The sequence below is a fragment of the Lepisma saccharinum genome, chromosome 21, assembly GCF_977018435.1.
Source record: "Lepisma saccharinum chromosome 21, izLepSacc3.1, whole genome shotgun sequence".
Classification (NCBI taxonomy): Eukaryota; Metazoa; Arthropoda; class Insecta; order Zygentoma; family Lepismatidae; genus Lepisma; species Lepisma saccharinum.
In genome coordinates, this window is record NC_139249.1 from 10671827 (window position 1) to 10690674 (window position 18848).

The 18848-nt window shown below is 40.9% G+C and overlaps 1 protein-coding gene across 4 annotated transcripts in view; it reads right to left on the reverse strand.

Moving 5' to 3' along the window:
• sli (slit guidance ligand) overlaps positions 1-18848 on the reverse strand; it is a 710118-nt gene that overhangs the window by 157788 nt on the left and 533482 nt on the right. For all 4 annotated transcript variants that reach the window (XM_083142573.1, XM_083142572.1, XM_083142575.1 and 1 more), the window contains one exon: positions 2885-2956. In XM_083142573.1, coding sequence (XP_082998699.1) covers positions 2885-2956 — 72 coding nt within the window. The remainder of the gene's footprint in view (positions 1-2884; positions 2957-18848) is intronic.

An 18848-nucleotide genomic window follows, 5' to 3' on the forward strand; every position in this document is an offset into this window, starting at 1 on the left:
TCGAAACGCAATTGGAAGCAAATTTATTCAAAAGTTCATTTTTTTTTACGAGTTACTAATTAATATGTTTTTTCTTCAAATTTTCATTATGGGAAAAGGGGGGGGGGATTAAGCAGGGTACAGAAATTTAGATCACCATGTTTCCTACTTTTGGACTTTCGCGAACATATTAACCAGGGAATTGTGCACACACCTCGAACACCTCCTTAACATTTTTCACAAAGATCCAATTTTTGGAGAATTTGGCGGTAAAATTACCCTTACACCTCCCTCCGAAAAAAATTCCGCCAGATGGAATACTTTGGATACACTTCCATATTTGGCTTAGAAAATACTATTATTATAAACTTTGGGCATAAAGATAGCAAATACATTTACTCTTGTGATTCAGGAACCATGTGAGGACTTGGATGGTAAATTTGCATTCCATTTTTATGTCTGAAGATGATTTATCTTGAAGAAACCGTTAATCATTTTTTTTAAATATTGTATATAAAGAATGGTTGTAGACCATAAAGTACTCGCCCTCTCTAATGGGGGATACCTCATCTAAAAATATCCACTCGTCAACTCTTTCCTTGGCCTTAGGCAATTTCCTTTCCTTCCATATAAACCCTTCACTTTCGACAGTCGTAAGTGAAGAAACCACTTGACTCTTGACTATCCCGCCATGACAAATGACTAACAAATTTACGAATTACTGTGACACATACGAAGGCAGAGTCTTCTACAGACTGGAACTTCGAGAAAATCCTACGAAACCGCCATGATCCAGGTATGCATAAAGTAATTGACATTATTTCAAGTCACGTTTTAGACGAGCTTTCCAAATTCTGTTTCTTGTAGTATCATTGGAAAATGTAGGATGTGCCTGTCCCACATAAGCGATCCCAAAATTGACACTACTTAGAAATGTTAGTCACAGAATTGAAATGTTCAAGACGACACACAAATACTTGCCAAAAAACTTTATAAACGGGTAGAAACTCTGCATATTCACATCAATTTCCTTCTCTTGTTTTTTGTATTGCAATAAAGGTGATGGAAACCCTCAACAGAGTTGTCCCTTAAGTCCGTCTTGAGTCGAGTCTGTTGTCCTTATAAGCCTAGTTTCCATTCTGACAAGTTCCAGACTCATGACGCGCAACATGCGCCGGCGCATGATGCGCGTCATTTAGTGCACCGTTTCCAATTCAAAACTACTTCTGCAAAATACGCCCGCAACAACACTGGAGTGCAGGACCGCAGTATAGCGTGTGCAGTGCTTTAGAGTACTTTAGTGTCTCTTCTCTTGTATTGTAATAATTTTATGGTGATTTAACTTGTGTAAAGATGGACAATACAGCTATGGCGAGTTTTGTGGTTATGGCAGGCGCGTACTGGCAACATTCCACAACACTGACTCCTGTTCATATTGCTCTATACGTTTTACTACTTTATCTTTCGACCACTCCATATTGTCCACAAAACAAACACTCACGTACAACTACACAACCAACTACAACAACTACACTCAAATAACAAACAGAACGTTGTGTCGTGACGCCGCTTCAGTCCGAACTGCAACATGTGGTTGTAGTCTGTTTCTACTCTAGTGCGTATACCCGTGCCCCAGGAACTTACTGCAGGCTGTTTCCATTGTCCGTGGTGTATGTTGTGCGTCAAAATCGATTGGCACAATTTTGTCCCCGGCACTTGCGCCGCGGCATGTTGCAGACAGTTCAAATTTCAATAAATGCTTGGCACATGGTAATTTGTGGTAATGGAAACGGGGCTTTACAAGGGCCGAAGAAATTTTGTTTTCAATCTGTGGTCTTTACAAGAGACGAAGGAGTGGTATGTAGGGTTTGTGGTTCTTAAAAGGACTGATGGAGTCTTGTGTTGAGTCTGTGATCGTTGTCGCTATCTAGGCGGTTTGCTTTTAAGGGAGTTCCAACTTTACAGCTTTGCCTCCATATTTCATAGTTGATAGTATTTACAAGAGACGAAAGAGTCTTGTGTTTTAAGTTTATGTACTTGCAAGGAACGTTTCTGGTCCTTACAAGGGTCGTGTTTTGAATATGTGGTTCTTACAAGAGCCGAAGGAGTCCTGTGCCGAGGCCTCCCCGATGGCGCAGTGGTATCGTCATCGCCTTGTAATCAGGGGGTCCCGGGTTCAATAACGGGTGGAGGCTCAAGTGGTTCGGATCCCACCTAAGCTGTAGGTCCAGTCCCGATTAGCCTTACTGTGCATAAAGTGGACTTAAAGACACCAAATCAATCAATCAATCCTGCGCCGAGTCTGTGATTGATTGATTTGCTGCTTTTAGTACACTTTATGCACAGAAAGACTAATCGAGAATGGACCTACAGTTGTAAGTGGGATCCGAACCACTATGTGCCTCCACCGGGTATCGAAGCCGGGACCCCTTGATTACAAAGCGACGACGCTACCACTACGACTTCGGAGAGGCACGCCGAGTCTGTGATTCTTACAAGGGCCGAAGGAGTCCTGTGCTGAGTCTGCGGTTCTTACAAGGGCCGAAGGAGCCCTGTCGTGAATCTGTGGCCCTTGCAAGTAACAAATGGTTGTCTGCAAGGAAGATGTTGGTATCCTGATGGTGGCCTATCAGTGCATCTCTGTTTCAACATTACGGACTTCAGGAGTGGAATATATTATTGGGCTACAACTTCTTTGGGAATACCGTAACGAACCAGCCAGCAACATTCAAGTAAAGGAAGCAAAATTTCATAACAATCGCGTCAGTCAGTCAGAGCTCGTGAAAATTAAATTATTCCATAAACACACTTTCATATTTGTAGTAGCTGATTTACTTGGAAAGTGCATGAAATGGACATATACCGCAACGAAATTATGTTTTTTTTTTTTTTTTAATAAACTTACAAGTTTTTGATGTTCTGGATTCCTCTGAAGGTCTTCCTTCCGATGACAACGATCTGGTTGTGACTCAGGTCTCTGAAAATAAATAAAAATATTCGTAAGAATTTATCCAACATTATACAATAATCTTAATAATACAACATATAAGACCAATATAACAATACAAGAATGGATGTTCCGAAATTCAACACATAAGGGGGAGTGGGGAGGACAACCCAAACCTCTGGTCCTAGTCATATGAAAATACTTTCTTATAAAACTCCCAACAGATGGCGTAGTGTGTACTATACATTTCAACGGGCAAAAACTGCTGCCAGGTGGCTCTTTATAATAAAAATCAAACTTGTAGGTTGGAAGTAAATGTTCAACACAAAAAAAGTAAATTCAAGTTTCAGCCTGTTCGACCCATTGGCATATTCTCAATTTTACTGTTGAAAGTCCAACGTTTTCATGTTGTTTTTGTACATTTAGTTTGAATGCATGGGTTTGCTAATTTACCTTCACTTGCGACAGTCGTGAATGACAACCGACCGACTTCTTGACTATCCCGCCATGACAAACGACTAACATTGACAAATACGAAGGCAGAGTCAACAGACTGGAACTTCAAGAACTACTGCAACTCCGCCAAGATCCAGGTCGCTGATAATACTGATTATTATATTAAGTAAATTATTGAAAGAACTTGAAGACTGGTTAGGTACGTCACTGATCGTTCTCCATGGCACCCTGCTGACTTACCAATGGACCGTACTAGTGCTGACGTCACAGACAACGGAGCTCGTATCGAGTCTAAACAAAGTGAAAACGTGTTTTTCACCTATTCAAATCCATTAAATTTTCCATCGGAAGTGGTGTCTTTAATTATTGTGACAGCAGTTATGAAACAAAATTGTGATGCGTATCGTACATCAATGTAATGATGAGATTTCTGAGAATACGTCTATATATAGCACATACCTTACAGAGAATAAGGTAGAGAATAACCAGAGTAAGAAAATCATGCATTTTATACAGAAACTAGACATTCCAGTTCCGAGCAGAGCCGAAGCAGGCCCGAACCTCACCCGACGCTGCCGCTATGGATGATGGGAAACCAGCAGCCCCAATGGTTCCGATTCCGGATCGGACGCCATTAGAAGAATTCGCTTTACTCGTTTTCCTACTCCATTTATTATTTACTTCCTCATCTGTAATTTATGTGTTATATATAGACGTATTCTCCGAAATCTCATCTTTAAATTGATGAAAGATACGCATCAAAATTTTGCTTCATAACTGCTGCCACAATTCTTAAAGCTAACCTTTCCAATGGAAAATTCAATGGCTTGGGATAGGAAAAATCACGTGGTACATTTGTTTGGACTCAAGACGTCACACTAATATGGTACGCGGGGATTGGGAGGGGACCGAAGCGAGTGGCTATTTAAAAACACCTGACCAATTCCACCGCGTTGGCAGGAGAAAACTGCTTGCTCCTTCCTGCTCTCTGTGCCGCGCTCTGTAGAGGCAGTGTTGCTACCTGAAAGGAAATTTCCCTTGCTACAGGGAAATCTAGGTCCAATTTTAGGTGAAAGGGGAAATTTCAGGAAAATATAGAAATTGCCTAAAATTTTGAAATTGTCAAGACTCCTGTGTTTGTTTTACTTGCATGCCTATATTATTTCTATTATATATACACAGAAAAAACTGTTTGGTTTGGAATTGCCAAAAAAAATTCGTTAAGCTGTTTGGTTATGCTTTTTGTTTCCGATGACCAAATGTTTGTAATTACTTAAGCATTTTTTTAAAAATACCAAAAAAATTGGTCAGACGAAATATGGTACTCGTGAACAAAATGATGCATATGTAAGTAAACAGAAACAAAACGTTTGGTTAAATTTACTATGCGCGCTAGCATGCCTTCGAATTTGAAATAACGATTGTCCGATTTCGTTGAGTGTAGTATGAAAGTTCGTTCGAGTTCGCGTTAATGTTGTCGAAAATTTTAACATATGTAGATAGAAAATTACTCGAAGCAGGTCTTCATGTTATTGTGTAACCTAATATCCTGGAAAAAAGCTCAGGATATACATACTTTATACTGATGTTTCCTGCAACGGCCGCTAGAGGTACTGCCAAAAATGACTAGAAGAAATATAAGTTTTTGTACAACAAATAATGGTACGTTTGATTGTAATCATAGTGAAAAATTGTGCTTTAACATTTTTCAAAAGATGTGTGAACATTAAAGCTACAAGATAGAGAAGAAAATGTAGTGCAGTGAATTCAAGTAAATCTCCCATGACTAACCTTTTTGATTCCAGACTATATAATTAGGAGCTAAGTGTGACGAAGTAAAAGAAACACTCCCACAACTATTAGCTTATGTAAACTTTCTATTCTGATCATTATCAATGTGTATTTCGATATCGGTCAGTTTATACAAACTATCCAGATTAAGTAATTGAATGAAGTATTTAACAAATCATTTGATAACCTCAAATGAAAACATTTGGTAAGAAGGCAAATTTGGAAATTTTGGTTTTCTTGAACAAATGGGCTACATTTTGTTAGATTTGCCAAAATAATATTTGGTATTAGTAACCAAAAAATTGTTTACAACAAACAAATAGAACTTGAACAAATCATTTGGCCTATTTAAACAAACGAATTGGTCAACACTACCATTTTTTTGGTTAATCCAAACAAACATTTTTCTGTGTAATAAATATATATACAATAAATAAGAATTGTTAGGATAAACCAAGTCAAATTTTCAGAACACGCCACTGGTTCGACTTTGTAAAACAACCAATGCCTTTACTTACCCCGCCCCCTCCACAGTTTTTTATCCTTCTCGGTTCAAATAACGGAGCAGTAAAGTGTGTGGGGAGGAGGGGGACAGGGGGCAGCTTGAAGTGAAAACTATACCTGTGTAGACGCACAGCTTCAATCTTTACACACTGAATTCGTTCAATCAACAAAGCAAACAGGGACCGCGTAAAGCAGACGTTTCGGTGTCAGCCCTCTGGTCGTGTTAGCGTTTTGACACGCGCCTGTTGGTTCACGTACTAAGCAAACAAAGGCATAAGAGCAGGCTATGTATTTTTCTTTCTTTAAAAAAAAAAAAAAAGGTAAATCCAAATACTATGCTGTGAAAAATCCACGCTTTACTGGACGCTGTGCACCGTTCCCATCCTCCTAGGTATGGTGTGCAATAATGGAACAGCGTGGAAACTGGGTCGGTTTTCGATGCTGCCGATGATGTATTCTTCCGCTACGCGCATGTTTTGACACGTGACTTTTAAAAAATAGTTCCTTTCTTGCGTAGCTTTCGTATGTGCAGATCGTAACACAAGGTCCTGCAACGTCAATATAGCACCTATGTTGAGTGGTACGGTTTCATCGCAATAGCTATATTCTTACGCGCAAGATTCTTCCATAGCTGTCATTTCAACAACCAATAGGATTTCTCACGAAAGTAGTTCCATTTCTATGCGTTAGTTCTGGCGTTGTTTTGCCATGACTATATTGGTTGTAGCTTTACAGCTTATAACAAAGATGAATAGCCACTCCCTCAAAAAATCCTGGGTACTAGCCTGAAACACACACACACACACACACACACCCATCAATGCAATGAATCAAAAACAATGAGATAAAATTAGGTTTTCCTTTCCCGGGTGAACGTTCATCAAGGTTTTTGCACCACCTAATCAGGGGGTCTGCGCACGCCTATGGTTTTAAACACTTGTTTTTCACTATATAAATCGCATAGCATTTTCAAATATTCTTATACATATATTTCCACACATTAGAAAATCTTCAACCAACAACTTGCTGGCCTACAATGTATACTTAACCTGCGTTGCTGCCTTTCTACCTCCGCGATTTCAAACAAATGAACAACGAGTTCAGAAATCACGTGACCAAGTTTGGAACTATCCGTGCTCCGATATGTGGTCTCGATTGCTCGTGTACTTGGCGCTTTCGAACTGCACTAGGTGACGCCACTTCCGTTAAGACTGTACTAACTTTCTGTGTCCCTCCCGGAAAAAAATCTTTAACCACCTATGGATAGGAGGATGCTTTCCTCCAACACTCTGAAGTGTGCAAAATGGTAATTAGCGTGGACGCATCCAAAATTTTAAACTCATTCATTCTTCGCTGCGCGTCTCTCAGAAATCTGACCATCTCAATGATCCTCATAGCTTCGTTTGACTTATTCATTCATTCATTCCTTTATTTGGAACCTAACAGCTTTTATGCCGTTTTTTGTCCATAACAATAATACACATATAAAATGTACACAATTGTTTTACAATAAAATTAGCAGTCCATCCCCCCTATTTTACAGATATTAGATTTTTTTTTAAGAACACTTTGCCTTCTACAATTGTATGTTACACTTCCTTAAAAATGATAACAAACTATAATTCTCAAATCTGGATTAACAACTAAACTTAACAAATTTGTTGGAAACTGAACCTTTAGATTATTTAAAGTTTTATACAAGAAATTTCTTTACAGAAATAATGAATTTGACGTTGATGTTCATCTTCCAGGCGCACAACAATGCTGAAGTGATAATTAGGCATTGTTGGTAAATGCAACGGTGTCTATGCAACAAATGTCGTTCCCAAATAGCCTACATAGAGCGGTGAGTACATGTAAGAGTTTACATGTTTTTTTTTAAATAAGTTTTTTTATGATATCCATTGAAAGTTTAAGTTCGCGGCCGTCTTTGTTGCTTGCAATAGCTGCAAGCATGGCCGTATATGAGGGTAGGGTTTAACGTGTCCAAACACCACCAATTGACTTAATGAACATTTCACATTAATTGAATAAGCACAACGACATTTTATCAAATCACAATATTTTAAATCATTATGAAATATCACTTCCAGTTCAGAGGCGGTCCACAGACATATTCTTCATGTACAATAAATTTATTTTGTTAATACGTCAGAAAACTGTATCGCCATTCATTACATTATAAATAACTTGTAAAATGGACAGATATCATTTGAAAAGTTTGAAAATAAAAATCTAAATTTACGTATAGGAAAATAATGTAATTTTAATAACACCATTAAGCCTTGTTTCCATGATAACGAAAAGTGCAATATGCTGACCAAGGCAGAATTTATTTTATTTTAAAAACAAACTAAACGTTACGTTTTAACCTTCTAGCAAGGTCTTCTTCAGACTCTGTACCAAATACAAATGAAATAAGGTACAAAACAGGATTATATATATATATATATATATATATATATATATATATATATATAATGTAAGTATTAACCAGTTGACCTTTAGTGAAATCATCCATAAACGTGACAAATTCACGTCATTTCGCAAATTCAAGTGTATGAAAAATGTGTTTGGAACACGTCACTGCACAGTGCACTTACATTTTGCAAGAATTTATACTTTTCAGTGATATCGAGCTTGGAAAATCATGATCGTTAGATATATTTCTTTGCGGATATTGTAATTTGATAAGTAAGTATTTAATTTCCAATTTAAAGCAATTTAATCCAAAGGATGTTATGATATGCACAAAATGTTTTTTTTTTTCGTTCATCCGTTTAGAGGGTTATGTCCCTCTCTTCGGTACGTGCTAGATACTTTTATATATATAATAATAATATTAGATAGGCTAAGTGCACTTTTTCTATTTTGGGATTATGAAATGAACACTAACCTTGTCTTGAAATGTCCTTGGATTTTCATTGCTATATTATATGACACCCTACTTTCATTCTTATGTTAGTAAATAAATACCCTTTCTTGTAGTTTGATTAGTTGCAATATGAAGGGTATAAATGTGGTCGTAATTGTGGTGGATGATGAATGGTGTATAGTTCATAATCAGGATGTCTGGGCCCGATGGTCAGAGTATACAGAGTTAAAAGATGTTGTAATGGAGTATACAATCTGTACGGGTAACAGTCGTGTATTGCATCTTCACGGATTGTGTGAACCAACGGTGGGTGTTCTTTGTCCATCCTGTTATTTATATATTCTTTTCGCAATGCCTCTAGGTGGAGTGTTATATGTGGAAAACGTATTCGTGTGTATAAGAGTCGAGTTGGACTTGGTAGTTTGATTCTGTATGCCAGTCGACATGCATGTCTCTCTATGATTTGTAGTCGTTCGTAGAACGAGTCCTCTGCTGAGAGCCATGCTGTATGTCCATACGTAAGTACGGGCGAAGAAAGGCCAGGTAGGTATTTAGGAGGATGTTTGCTCGAAGTCCCCAATTCGTGCCGACAAGTCTCTTCATCAGCTGTAGTCTGTTTTTGGCTTTCTTTTTGATATTCTGCAGGTGTGGTGTCCATGTTAGTTTTGTGTCAAATATGACACCAAGATATTTGACGCTGTTGGTAGGAATTATGCGTGTGCCACGGATCTTAAGATCTAACATACTTGGATTTCTTTGTACCCGTGAGCGACATCCGGTAGGAAGAAATATTATGGCTTGAGTTCTTGCGCTATTGATGGTGAGTCTCCAAGTGTCGCACCATCGTTGAAATACATTAATAGCTGGTTGCATAATGCGATTTATTGCTTGAATTGTAGAACCACAAGCCAGTAGAGCTGTATCATCAGCGTATTGGTATCTTGACACCTGAGAGAATGTTGGCATATCTGCGACATAAAGTAAGTAGAGCAATGGAGATAAAACCGATCCTTGCGGTACTCCGGCGTTCAAGAAGATAGGGTGAGACAGATTGTTATTTATTGTTACATATGCCATTCGGTTGGTAAGAAAGTTGAAAATTAATCGAATGTAACAGAAAGGAAGGCGAAACGTATGCAGTTTATATATGAGGCCGGTGTGCCACACTTCATCGAATGCCTTTTCAAGATCGAATAGTATTAAACAAGAGGGTTTAGATGTATTGTACTGGTTGTAGATTCGATTTGAGAGTCTTAGTAGGTTATCCAGGACGCTAAAGTGTGGCCTAAATCCGGCTTGGTGTATCGGGAGAAAATTATTTGACAATAAGTGAGAGTGTAATCGGCGGACTAAAATTTTTTCAAGGATTTTGCTGAGTGTTGATGTTAGTTGTATAGGTCTATAGCATTTTGGATCTGTACGATCTTTATCAGGTTTCAGAAACATGAGTACCTTCGACACTTTCCATTCGACAGGGTAATATCCAGTGCGAAGGATTAAGTTGTATATCAAGGCGAGAAATGACAACATTGCTAGTGGAGCTTTCTTTATCAGGACATATGTGATGGAATCAAACCCTGGGGCAGTGTTTCTTTTGTTGCGGACTGCGTTTGTTATATCATCTGTGGTAATTAAAGTAGTAAGAGGGTGATTTGCGTTGATAGCATGATGAGAACTGGGTTGGAGTTGTCTATTTTCAGGATGTACCTTCCTTGTTATTTGAGATTCTAATCTGCTAGTAGGAGCAAGCGGAAGCGGAGGAGTAAATGTGTCTTGGAGAATCTGTGCAAATTCATTTGCCTTTTCGTGATCATTTGTAAGAGCTTGTTGTTGTGAGAGAAGAGGATACGTAGTACTTGTATGTTTTCCTGTAAGCATATGAAATCGTTTCCAGAATTTGCTAGGATGGCTTTCAGCATCAAGGTGATTGCAAGTGTCGATCCACTGACGTTGTTTGTGTGCCTTTATGTAGTTATGGACAGTTCTTATCCATTGACGGTGAGCTCGCAGACATTCATGATTCCTTGTTTGTACGTATTCCCGATAGGCACGACGTGATGCAGTTACTAGATGAAGGTATTTAGGTGGTAGTTTAGGTTTAAAACTGTTCACAGTTATCTGTGGTATATGTGTACTTGCTGCTTGTTTGACTTCTGACGTGATGTTTTCCTCAGCCTTATCTAATTCGTCAGAGTTCGTTGGAGGGGTGAGATTTTGAAAGACAGTGGAGAGATCTTCTCGATAGCCTTCCCAATTTGCTCTGTTATAATCGTAGATCCGCTTTGGAGGAACCTGCTTGTGTTGGGTATAGTGGTGCACTGGTAGAGTTATTTTAATTGGTGCATGATCACTTCCTATCGGTGCAAGGACTTCTATGTTAATTTTGTCATCTAAGGAAGGTGACACAAAAACTACATCGGGGGTTGTGTTACTCTCTGGACGAGTTGCAGATGGTAGATCTTGAAATATACCTGTAGTATTGTTATCGATGGTAGTGTGGAAAGCTGTTCGTTCTGCATTTGTTCGACTATGTATATTAATATCAGCTAGTATGAAGTAGTGACGGTATGTAGAAGCGATATAAAGAAAGAAGTCCGTAGGTAGAGGGCTAGTGGGTCGTATATATACAGTAGCCAATGTCACATTTATATTTTTGAGATAAAGTGTGGCAATAGAATATTCTTGGTATGGAAATTGAGGTGGTAATATATTTGTTCTATAGGGAAATTTTGGCTTGATCCCTAGGGCTACTCCACCACATAATCCTTGCGCCGTTGTAGGACCAGGTGTATGTAGCAAGGAATACCTGGGTATGTAAAGGGGTGTGGCTTTGGGGATACGGGTTTCATTCAGTGCAAAGAAATGAATGTCTTCTTCCAGGAGAAGTTCCTGGAATATAGCTTTATGTTTCGGTAGAGAACGGATGTTCATAAATAGGAAATTATATTGTATATAGCCCGCCATAATTATATAAATAACAGTTGGGTTTCTAAACTTCAGTTTCCAGTGGTACAATTTGAAAATGTACATGTGGACCAGAATATGTAGCGAACAGGTGGACACGAAAAAGAGTCTTAGCTGTCTGTACTATTTGTTGTAATATATGTTGGCGTAGAAATGGGTGGATATTTTGTAGGGTTAATGTTTGAAATCTAAGTAGATCTTCAACAGTCACTGGTTGTTTCAGAGAGTTCTGTGGTGGAGTTGTAGAGTCTATAGTTCTTAATGGTACAGTTAGGTCAGGGCGTGAGGCTTCGGGGTTTGGGCGTGCAGCACAACGGTAACTATATGAGGGATGAGCCTGTTTGCACGTGTTACATTTGGGTGGTGCATTCAGATTTGTGCACTCTTTAGTCGTGTGTTGGCCAGAACAATAGCCACAGATAGGTGTTTCGGGGCAATTTGCCGTAGTGTGGACGTTGTATTTTTGGCAGCGTTCACATCGTAACGGAAGAGGTGCCCTTGAATGCGATGGTTCAACCCTGTGTCGTTGGCGATATATATAAGCCCCTTCATGAAGTAAGCGATCGATTGTGCTGGAACAATCTGTTATTACTCGCATCAGGTAAGTTGGTCCGTTGTTGTTTTGGATTCGAACGCATTTTATAACTTCATGCCCTTCCAAACGTAGTTCTTCTAATACTTCTTGGTCAGCGAGTTCTGGATCTACGCCTTTAATAACGACTGACATGTGAGGTGGTTTGTTTGGGGGTGGTGATTGTTTGGCAGTTTTGGGTGTCAGTTGGGATAGAGCAGCCTGTGGTCCAAAAATTTCGAACGAAACTTTGTTTCTCAAAGTGGATAGAAATTGCGGATCTCTGGATTTTATAATGATGCCATTTCTGGTGAATATAAGTTGTTCTACTTGTGCTCGGGGGAGGTATTTTTGTAACTGTTGAAGGAGCAACTTAGGAGTTTTGTACTTGGGGTCGTAATTTTGTAGTAGGAAGTTGTAGACAGTAGAATTTTCTTCAGTTCGGCCATCAATTTGTGTGGTATCTCTGGGATTTAACTTTGGATTGCGTGTTTGTTCGTGGTATTTTTGCTTCTTTTGTTGTTGGAGAGGAGATCGAGAGCGATCCCTAGCTGTCTTTGAATCAGCTGAGGTGCTTCTTGAATTTCCTCGGTTTTGTTTTTGTATGTTCCTGTCTCGAGCGTGTTCACCCCCAACTTGTTGGGGGAGCCCTTTATGCATGGTGAACAAAGGGAGGAGACCTACCAATACTTATCTTAAAATCAACAAGGCGGAAACAACAATGAGAAACAGAATTACAAGTGTTGCAAACGAGAATTGCAAACACTGTTTGCTTCAAAATAAGCTGATTATAATGTGCTGCAAACGGGAATTGCGTGCACAGTTTGCTCCAGATATAACTGGGTGGCAAACACAGGTTGCTCCTGTACAAGCACGTGTTGCAAGCGTGGGTTGCAAAACACGGTTTGCTTCAAAATAAGCAGTATTGATACCTCTAAGTACTGTGCCCTGGAGGATTAGTTACTGGTGACCAGAGCTCCACCGTTGAAAGTTTGGGGCTACAACCTAGTTGTTGCCACCTGAAAAGTGTCGTTCGAGCTAGATATCCCTTCGCAGCAAGTCGTTCAACAATGTACCTCGGAAACACCAAACCACTGTGTAGACTGCAATTACCTCCAGTCGTCCGTTCCAAACGTACTGCAATTACAGTCACAGCGAATGTTCCAAGGGGGTTTTCTCTCGACGCACTGACGGGGTGAACGTATTGTTAACACTACATAAATCTAGTTAAGAATTATCCCCTAAGTGTTTGCAGGTGATTGTGTTCATTAATAATTTTTTACTTAACAACCGAGAAATTAAACATTTTATATATTATAGATAATGTATATACATCTTAATAAGTGAACATAATTTATTACCTTTTTGTTTACAAATGATTGCACTTTACTTATGAAGGTACAAACGAAACTTTTAGATTCGAGCTGCCACCTATTGAGAATCTTGTAAGTTCCTTTACCGGGACAACAATAATTATGAGAACAAATGACGTCATAACCATGTTGGAATACGAGAAACATAAGAGGGCACGAAATGAACAGAGGTGGAGCTAGTTGTTTCGTTTACAAACGAAAAATTAAAAAAAATCATTTATCGTCACTCTTGGCTAATCGCGACGAGGAGAATGATTCATGAAGGGCACAAAGCCATACCCAGTCCGGGACTCCTGACGCCGTAGTGCGATGTGCTAACCACTCTGCCACGAAGATCGGTAGTGAAAGCAGTGTCGTGTCCAGGATTCTCGAAAGAGGGTTGTTTGCCCTCATCTTGCAGTCTTTGTCTGGTTTTGACAATCCTTCTTTTAAATAATACTGGGCCAAATGAAGAGTTATGACATAACCATAACAAGTTATAGAGAAAAGAGACACTTATGCTTTTTCCTGGATTGGAACCCATTCTTTTGAACCGAGCCCATAGTTGGTTCTCCTGTGCCCCTCTCCAACTATAAACAACAGTGGCCCCCACAGATGGTAGAGACGTTGACGGCGTTGTGGAGTTCTCCACCAAGATCATCTACCTGTACCGTCGGTACCACCTTGGTAGTTCTACTATTTGCAGATGATATAAGCATTCCTAAATGAGGATGAAGTAGGCCTTAACAAGAGACGAAGCGGAAAAAGTCCTCCACAGTGGTTATGAACGGAAAATAGCTGTCGCATTTGCTGTTGGAAATGAAGGAAACAACAAGAGGTCAGAACTATATGTAGAAGTTTCTTTTGCTAATATTTCCATGGATCAGTATGTAGATAGTGTTAACATTTTACTAGAGGCCTCGTTTTCTTCCTTAAGTGAGGAAATACATGCGCACATGTGGAGCAGAGGCGTATGCTGAGTCTAAGACCTAGACTAGCTCACTATGACACCTGTTTCTAGTCTGTGGAGGAAAGGAGAAGACTAGGCTCATTCTTGACATCTTCAAGGATGCCACGTTGCCACCCCAACGGTAATCAGGTTGCAAACTTATAAAAATTCAGTTTGCCAACTCCTGACAATTCAGGTAGCCAACTCCTGACAATTCAGGTTGCCAACTCCTAAGAATTCAGGTTGCCAACTCCTAAGAATTCAGGTTGCCAACTCCTAAGAATTCAGGTTGCCAACTCCTAAGAATTCAGGTAGCCAACTCCTAAGAATTCAGGTAGCCAACTCCTAAGAATTCAGGTAGCCAACTCCTAAGAATTCAGGTTGCCAACTCCTAAGAATTCAGGTTGCCAACTCTTAAGAATTCAGGTTGCCAACTCTTAAGAATTCAGGTTGCCAACTCTTAAGAATTCAGGTTGCCAACTCTTAATAATTCAGGTTGCCAACTCTTAAGAATCGCCATTATCTTCTTTTTCAAATCAGCTTAATTCACATAGTTTCTAAGAGATTTTCTCTTCAGTATTTTACTTTCTAGGCTTCAGGCTTCGCAGATAGCCTAGCCAGCCTGGAATATACGCTCCTACTGTGGAGGGATACCAGGGTGTGCCTGTGCATCACTTAATGTGTATATTTATTTATGTCTTTGATTATATTGCTGAAAAACAGCGAACATGCCTAATACGGCATTTTATGATGATATACGGTCCTCCTCCGTGGCCGTGCCGTCAAAGGCACCTTGCTTTAGACGGCGGCTTCGAGACGGCATGGGTTCGATCCCGGGTTCAGTCTCCGGGAATATTCGGCCTGTGTATAGGGCCGGTGGCAACCCACCATCGTGAGGAAATTGGGGAGCTACGAGTGAGTAGCGTAATCCGGTCTCCAAAATATCCTATAACGGCAGTCGGGAGATAGGCCAAGGCCCTTCGAGGGCTGTACAGCCACGGATTATTATTATTATGATGATGTAAGAAAAAAATTAAAAGTGTGCTACATGATAAAATATAGTAAGAAGACCAATTTCGTTAAAATAAAAAAAATACAAATTTAAAAAGTACAATGCAATCACTTATACTAAAAAAAACGTTAAAAGTAAAACTACTCATGTTACTTTCATAATAAAAGGTTAGTAGGCTTCAGTGGATTATGACCGTATTGGGACATAAAAAAATTAAAATACCTATTATATCTAAAATAAGAAATGACAAATTGCAGAGCAGTTATTTCGGAATTACTTTTGGATTTCACAAAATTCATATATTGCAGATGTCAGAAATTGAGGACTAAAAGTGGTAAACGTTGTAAGTGCCAAAAGCGAAAGTGTTGGGAAATCGCATCGTTCTGCACATCAGCCTGTAAGAACGTGCACACTAGTGACCTTTTTACACGCTCTTTGAACTACTTAGAAGGCTACCAGCCACACTTCACGTTTACCACATTATAAATCATGGCACATGTCACAGTTTAACGTGGAACACTGTGTTTGAATTATTGTGGCACTTACAGCGTTTACCAATTTTAGTCTTAAATTTAAGGCAATTTTTCCATCGCTCTTGTAGAGCAGAATATATCCTGGATCCTGGAATTCGACGATTCCACACCCTGGCCAAGACTTGGATGATTCCACACCCTGGCCAAGACTTGGATGATTCTCCACACCCTAGCAAACACTTGGATGATTCTCCACACCCTGGCAAAACTTGGATGATTCTCCACACCCTGGCAAACACTTGGATGATTCTCCACACCCTGGCAAACACTTGGATGATTCTCCACACCCTGGCAAAGACTTGGATGATTCTCCACACCCTGGCAAACACTTGGATGATTCTCTCCACACCCTGGCAAACACTTGGATGATTCTCCACACCCTGGCAAACACTTGGATGATTCTCCACACCCTGGCAAAGACTTGGATGAATCTCCACATCCTGACAAAGACTTGGATGACTCCACATCCTGACAAAGACTTGGATGACTCCACATCCTGACAAAGACTTGGATGACTCCACATCCTGCCAAAAACTTGGATGACTCCACATCCTGCCAAAGACTTGGATGACTCCACACCCTGCCAAAGACTTGGATGACTCCACACCCTGCCAAACAATTGGATGACTCCACACCCTGGCAAAGACTAGGATGACTTCACACCCCGGCAAAGACTTCGATGACTTCACACCCCGGCAAAGACTAGGATGATTCCACACCCTGACAAAGACTTGGATGACTCCACATCCTGCGAAAGACTTGGATGACTCCACATCCTGCCAACGACTTGGATGACTCCACATCCTGCCAACGACTTGGATGACTCCACATCCTGCCAAAGACTTTGATGTCTCCACATCCTGCCAAAGACCTGGATGACTCCACATCCTGCCAAAGACTTGGATGACACCACATCCTGCCAAAGACTTGGATGACTCCACATCCTGCCAAAGACTTGGATGACTCCACACCCTGGCAAAGACTTGGATGATTCTCCACATCCTGCCAAAGACTTGGATGATTCTCCACACCCTGGCAAAGACTTGGATGATTCTCCACACCCTGGCAAAGACTTGGATGATTCTCCACACCCTGGCAAAGACTTGGATGATTCTCCACACCCTGGCAAAGACTTGGATGATTCTCCACACCCTGGCAAAGACTTGGATGATTCTCCACACCCTGGCAAAGACTTGGATGATTCTCCACATCCTGCCAAAGACTTGGATGACTCCACATCCTGCCAACGACTTGGATGACTCCACATCCTGCCAACGGCTTGGATGACTCCACATCCTGCCAGAGACTTGGATGTCTCCACATCCTGCCAAAGACCTGGATGACTCCACATCCTGCCAAAGACTTGGATGACTCCACATCCTGCCAAAGACTTGGATGACTCCACATCCTGCCAAAGACTTGGATGACTAAACACCCTGCCAAAGACTTGGATGACTAAACACCCTGCCAAAGACTTGGATGACTCCACACCCTGCCAAACAATTGGATGACTCCACACCCTGCCAAACACTTGGATGACTCCACACCCTGGCAAAGACTTGGATGATTCTCCACACCCTGCCAAAGACTTGGATGATTCTCCACATCCTGCCAAAGACTTGGATGATTCTCCACATCCTGCCAAAGACTTGGATGACTCCACACCCTGGCAAAGACTTGGATGATTCTCCACATCCTGCCAAAGACTTGGATGATTCTCCACACCCTGGCAAAGACTTGGATGATTCTCCACACCCTGGCAAAGACTTGGATGATTCTCCACACCCTGGCAAAGACTTGGATGATTCTCCACACCCTGGCAAAGACTTGGATGATTCTCCACACCCTGGCAAAGACTTGGATGATTCTCCACATCCTGCCAAAGACTTGGATGACTCCACATCCTGCCAACGACTTGGATGACTCCACATCCTGCCAACGACTTGGATGACTCCACATCCTGCCAACGGCTTGGATGACTCCACATCCTGCCAAAGACTTGGATGTCTCCACATCCTGCCAAAGACCTGGATGACTCCACATCCTGCCAAAGACTTGGATGACTCCACATCCTGCCAAAGACTTGGATGACTCCACATCCTGCCAAAGACTTGGATGACTAAACACCCTGCCAAAGACTTGGATGACTAAACACCCTGCCAAAGACTTGGATGACTCCACACCCTGCCAAACAATTGGATGACTCCACACCCTGCCAAACACTTGGATGACTCCACACCCTGCCAAACACTTGGATGATTCTCCACACCCTGGCAAAGACTTGGATGATTCTCCACACCCTGCCAAAGACTTGGATGATTCTCCACATCCTGCCAAAGACTTGGATGATTCTCCACATCCTGCCAAAGACTTGGATGATTCTCCACATCCTGCCAAAGACTTGGATGATTCTCCACATCCTGCCAAAGACTTGGATGACTCCACATCCTGACAAAGACTTGGATGACTCCACATCCTGACAAAGACTTGGATGACTCCACATCCTGACAAAGACTTGGATGACTCCACACCCTGCCAAAGACTTGGATGACTCCACACCCTGGCAAAGACTTGGATGACTCCACACCCTGGCAAAGACTAGGATGACTTCACACCCCGGCAAAGACTAGGATGACTTCACACCCCGGCAAAGACTTCGATGACTTCACACGCCGGCAAAGACTTCGATGACTTCACACCCCGGCAAAGACTAGGATGATTCCACACCCTGACAAAGACTTGGATGACTCCACATTATGCGAAAGACTTGGATGACTCCACATCCTGCCAAAGACTTGGATGACTCCACATCCTGCCAAAGACTTGGATGACTCCACATCCTGCCAAAGACTTGGATGACTCCACACCCTGCCAAAGACTTGGATGACTCCACACCCTGGCAAAGACTTGGATGA